The following is a 4,315-nucleotide window of genomic DNA, read 5'->3' as shown; positions in this document are numbered from 1 at the left end:
TGCGTGTGTGTTTTTTTGTTTTTGTTCTTTTTCCCGTCGGCCTTGTCCATTGAACTTAAAATATATATATCATATTTATCCTTCCTACCGTGACCGTGGGCGGACGGAGACGAACACATTTGGGCGTAAACGCAGCTGCGGCGTGTCTGTTATTGCGGCACGCAAATGCGCTCGAGCCTGCCACGTTTCTTTCCCGCTCACGCGCTCTCGCCCTCCCTCCGCCCCCCTCGTGCCTCTGCTTGTGCGGCCGCTGCCGGCCTCTTGCCTACCACGCCCACGAAGAAATATATCCATCTGCCGACATATATATATATATTTTTTCCCTCCCCCCTTTCAAACGCAAACATTACTCCTCCTCTGCACGTATAGCGGCATTTTCTTCTGGATGGGGCACGCCACTTGCACAACGTCTCCGCAGTGCTGAGAGGCGCCACCTGCACGTTGGCGCGTGCGGCTGCTGCATTTCTCCCCGGGCCTTCCGAACGCAGCGCCACTCCCCCCCCCAAAAAAAAAAAAACAACAACAAAAAAAACAAGGCCCGTCTGCCGGCGACAACGGCGACCAACAACAGTTTATGCTCCAAAAATCCCGGTTGGGGCGCAGGCTTGCCTGCACTTCAAGCGACTGGGCGCTGGCATCCGCAGGGGAAGGCGGCTTCATCGGCGATTGTATGGAACGCTCAGCTTCCCACCAGTAAATATATATACGTGCGTGTGTGCGTGTGTGTGCCTGACGCTCACGGGATACGCGGTGCACCTCTGCCAGTGGACTGTATGCATCTGTGCCTCTGCGGGCCGGTGGCGCCCCGACGTTTCCCACCAGCGCATGGCACATACACACGCACACACACAAAATAATTATAAACAAAAAAAGTACTTTTTACACGCTGCACGACACCTTTCTTCACCTCCTTCGCGCTTTGCTTTATGCACCTCTCCTACGCAGGGCGGGCGGCTGTGGAACCAAACAAACCGAGGAAAAGACAGCTGCATAAAGTTGGCATAGCAAGACAAGGAAGGAAAGGAAGGAAGACACGCATACACGCAAAAAAACAAAAAATAAGAATAAGGATAAAGGAGTATATATATATATATATACATCTCCCTTCCTCAGTCGCACGCAGGATTCATTACTGTTATTATCATTGTCTATAGCTTTTCCTGCATTCGCCTGTGCGTGAGTGTGTGTGAACTGCAAGGTTACTGGCTGCACCGTGACGGTTCCGTAGGGAGGGTACATCAGGCTGTACATTTGCTTCCCCCCCCCCAGTTACAGCCTGCGTGGGTGCCATTAATTTTCGCCTCGCGTACACCTTGGCTGTCGTTGCACCGTCGACAGCCATGAGTTCCATGCCGTCGCATGTGTGCATCGTTGTCCGCACGAGGCCCACGGACTTCCTCGCGGACAACCTCACCATCCTGCCAGGGGGGACGCTGTACATCACGCGACGGGCAGCTGCAGGAGGCGTGGGGGAGACCGCGACCGCGTCCCAGGCACCGGATAAGTTGTCGTTCGCCTTTGACGCGGTGCTGCACAACGCCTCGCAGGAGGCCGTGTTCGAGGCGACCACCTCCGACCTTGTGGACTCGGCGCTGCAGGGCTTCAACTGCACGCTGCTCTGCTACGGCCAGAGCGGCTCCGGCAAGACCTACACGCTGTTCGGTGGCAACACCTACCCCACGCGGGGCTGTGTCCCGCGCGCGGTGCAGGCCATGTTTGAGACCGTCGCGTCCTCCGCGGACCACGAGTTTAAGCTGAGCCTCTCCTTCGTGGAGGTGCACGGGGACCAGCTCTTCGACCTGCTGGGAAAAGGGCCGCTCCCGTCCCCGCGGGCCGGCGGCAAGCCGAAGGCCGCCAGCAAAGTCGCCGTGACGCTCACCGCCGACGGCGAGGTGGCGCTGCGCGGGGTGGAGGTGCGGCAATGCGCCAACGAGGCTGAGGCACTGGCGGCCGTCTTTGAGGGCATGCAGCGGCGCACGAGCAGCGCGAACGCGGCCAACCCGCAGAGCTCGCACTCGCACGCGGTGCTGACGTTTTACATGGTGAGCAAGAGCCTCGTGGACAGCGACGCCCTCGTCCACCACTCGCGGTTGAACTTTGTGGATTTGGCCGGCACGGGGCGACCCAACGCGGTGACGGACGAGGGTGCGAGGCGAGAGGCAAAGCTCGTTAACCGCTCCCTGATGATGTTTGAGCAGGTCATTCTCGCCCTCTCGGGCCCCCACTCGCGCCACGTGCCGTACCGCCAAAGCAAACTCACCATGTTGCTGAAGGGCTCCATCGGGGGCACCAGCCGGACGACGCTCATTGCCAACATATGGCCCGAGGAGCGCCACACCGAGTCCACCGTGGCAACGTTAAACTTTGCCAAGCGCCTGGTGCGGATTGAGTCCAACCCCGCCGTGCACGCCTCCATGGACCCGGAGGCGCACGTCAAGATGCTCCAGAAGCAGGTGGTCAGCCTAAAGTCCGAGTTACGCATGCAAGATCAACTGGCCGGGCGGGAGGCGTTCTCTACCGCGCCCCTGGACGGCGACGAAATGCAGGCCGCGCGGGAGCGTGTCATGGAGTTTCTGGACGGAACCTCCCCGCAGGTGCAAGTGAGCTCTGTGCGGGAAATGCATGCCTGCTTTCTGGCCTTCAAGACCATCCTCGGCGAGCGCGAGGCACAACTGAGGGAGTCGGGGCAGCAGCAGACGACACCGCCACGCCCGTGTAGTACGGCGAGCAATAGGAGCATCACGAGGCCAAAACTGAGCTCAAGGCGGCAGGGCTCGAACGATGCAAAGGAGCCGACCAAGTTTGTGGCTAGCGTCGAGGATGCCGCGGCTGGAGTGGGCATGGGCACGACAACTCGACCAAGCGCCGTGATTCGGGACATTTTTTTCCATCGGCAGCGCAGCCCCTCCAGTATGCTTCCAGCGACGCAGGCTGCAGGGAAGGAGCGGGGCGTCGACGCACATGCCCCTGCTGCAGCCGTCACAGCCCCGCCCACGCCCGTCCCCACGCCCATCCTCGCAACAACAACAGCGACGGCATCGGCATCGGCATCGGCATCGGCGGCAGTCATGGCCCCCACGGCCCGGCGCAGCTCTACATCCATGGACGCGGCATTTGCCGTGCGCCCCAGTGTGTCCCCCAGCTCCCGTGTCCAGATGGCAGCGTTGCTGCCCACGGATGGAGAGCCGTTGAAGACGCAGCCCTGCACACAACGCCCCTCCACGAGTCCCCTGACGGAGAGACAAGACGCGGGCCTCCCGCCGCTTGAGGGCCATACCGCCACAACGGGCGTGCCACTTCCGAAGTTCTTGGGGCGGCAGCACAACGTGATCCGTGACAGACGCACGGCGTTTGAGGCGTACAAGCGGACAGGCGCCGGCACCTGCCAGTTGGGGACCATAGACGAAGCCCGAAACCTTTTGGCAGATAAGAATGAGACGATAATGCAGCTCCAAAAACGATTGAATGAGCTTCAGGAGAATATGGAGGCAAGCAAGAAAAGTGAGCAGCTTTCTACCACCGCGGTGGAAGAGCGGGTGATGGCGCGGTGGGCGCCCACAGAGGCGAGACGCATGTCCCCCGTCTTGTTGGACGGCAGTCGCAGCGGCCATGAGAACAATGTGAGCTCCGCTGGCACGCCTTCCGCGACGGACGAAGAAAAACTGTCCCACATGACGTTAGAGGAAAGGAAGGCCCTTTTCAACGTCACGAGCAACGCACTGAAGCGGGCAACGATTGAGCGTGCGCATCTTGCGAAGCAGCTCAACCGCCACTGTGAGGCTTTCATGAACAACTTCCAGTACTGGCACCAGTCCCAGCTCCAGGCAATGCTGCCGGCGCAGGTGGAAAAGACGCCGGCGGTGGTGGCGCTAGTGCCTGCAGCGACGGTGGGGGCTGCGGCGACGGTGGGGGCTGCGGCGACGGATGCGGACGCCCGACGCTCGCCGAGGACCGTCAACCCGCCAGCCACAAGCGCCTCGTGCGCCGCACTTGTGGAGGGTGACCCGCGGGCCGTGGACGCCGCTGAGCGCTCCGAGGCGCAGGAGGCGCAGCTCCCGGAGAGCGCGGCCTTCTACGCGGCACAGAGGCTCGTGCGGAGGGGGATGCGGCCGCTTGAGTGAACACGGCCCCCTCCCCCTTCTCCTTCTCCTTCCTTTCTCCACGCAGGCGCGAGGAAAACCAAAGAGTAGGACGACGGCGAAGGAATGTGTCTTTGCGGGAGAGAGAGAGAGGCAAGAAACAAGTCAATGAGAATGTTTTAGAGGGAACAAAACAACAACAATATATATATATATATATATAACAACGCCCAGAC

The 4,315-nt window shown here is 60.4% G+C and overlaps 1 protein-coding gene across 1 annotated transcript, besides 5 other annotated features; it reads left to right on the top strand.

Annotated features, from left to right (window-relative positions):
- Positions 1-504: 504 nt before the first annotated feature.
- Positions 505-535: a microsatellite.
- A 294-nt stretch (positions 536-829) lies between these two features.
- Positions 830-851: a microsatellite.
- Positions 852-1,079: 228 nt separating this feature from the next.
- Positions 1,080-1,100: a microsatellite.
- Positions 1,101-1,340: 240 nt separating this feature from the next.
- On the top strand, positions 1,341-4,121 carry Tco025E_03488 (putative C-terminal motor kinesin; the record flags this gene model as incomplete). Its single annotated transcript, XM_029370406.1, has 1 exon — positions 1,341-4,121. The coding sequence occupies one exon, from the start codon at positions 1,341-1,343 to the stop codon at positions 4,119-4,121; it is 2,781 nt and encodes a 926-aa protein (XP_029229541.1).
- Positions 4,122-4,130: 9 nt separating this feature from the next.
- Positions 4,131-4,161: a microsatellite.
- A 120-nt stretch (positions 4,162-4,281) lies between these two features.
- Positions 4,282-4,302: a microsatellite.
- Between the last annotated feature and the right edge of the window lie 13 nt (positions 4,303-4,315).

This window comes from Trypanosoma conorhini, assembly GCF_003719485.1.
Source record: "Trypanosoma conorhini strain 025E chromosome Unknown Tco_14.4_contig_00158, whole genome shotgun sequence".
Classification (NCBI taxonomy): domain Eukaryota; phylum Euglenozoa; class Kinetoplastea; order Trypanosomatida; family Trypanosomatidae; genus Trypanosoma; species Trypanosoma conorhini.
The sequence above is the reverse complement of the archived record's forward strand: the minus strand, read 5'-3'. Positions and strand labels throughout refer to the sequence as shown.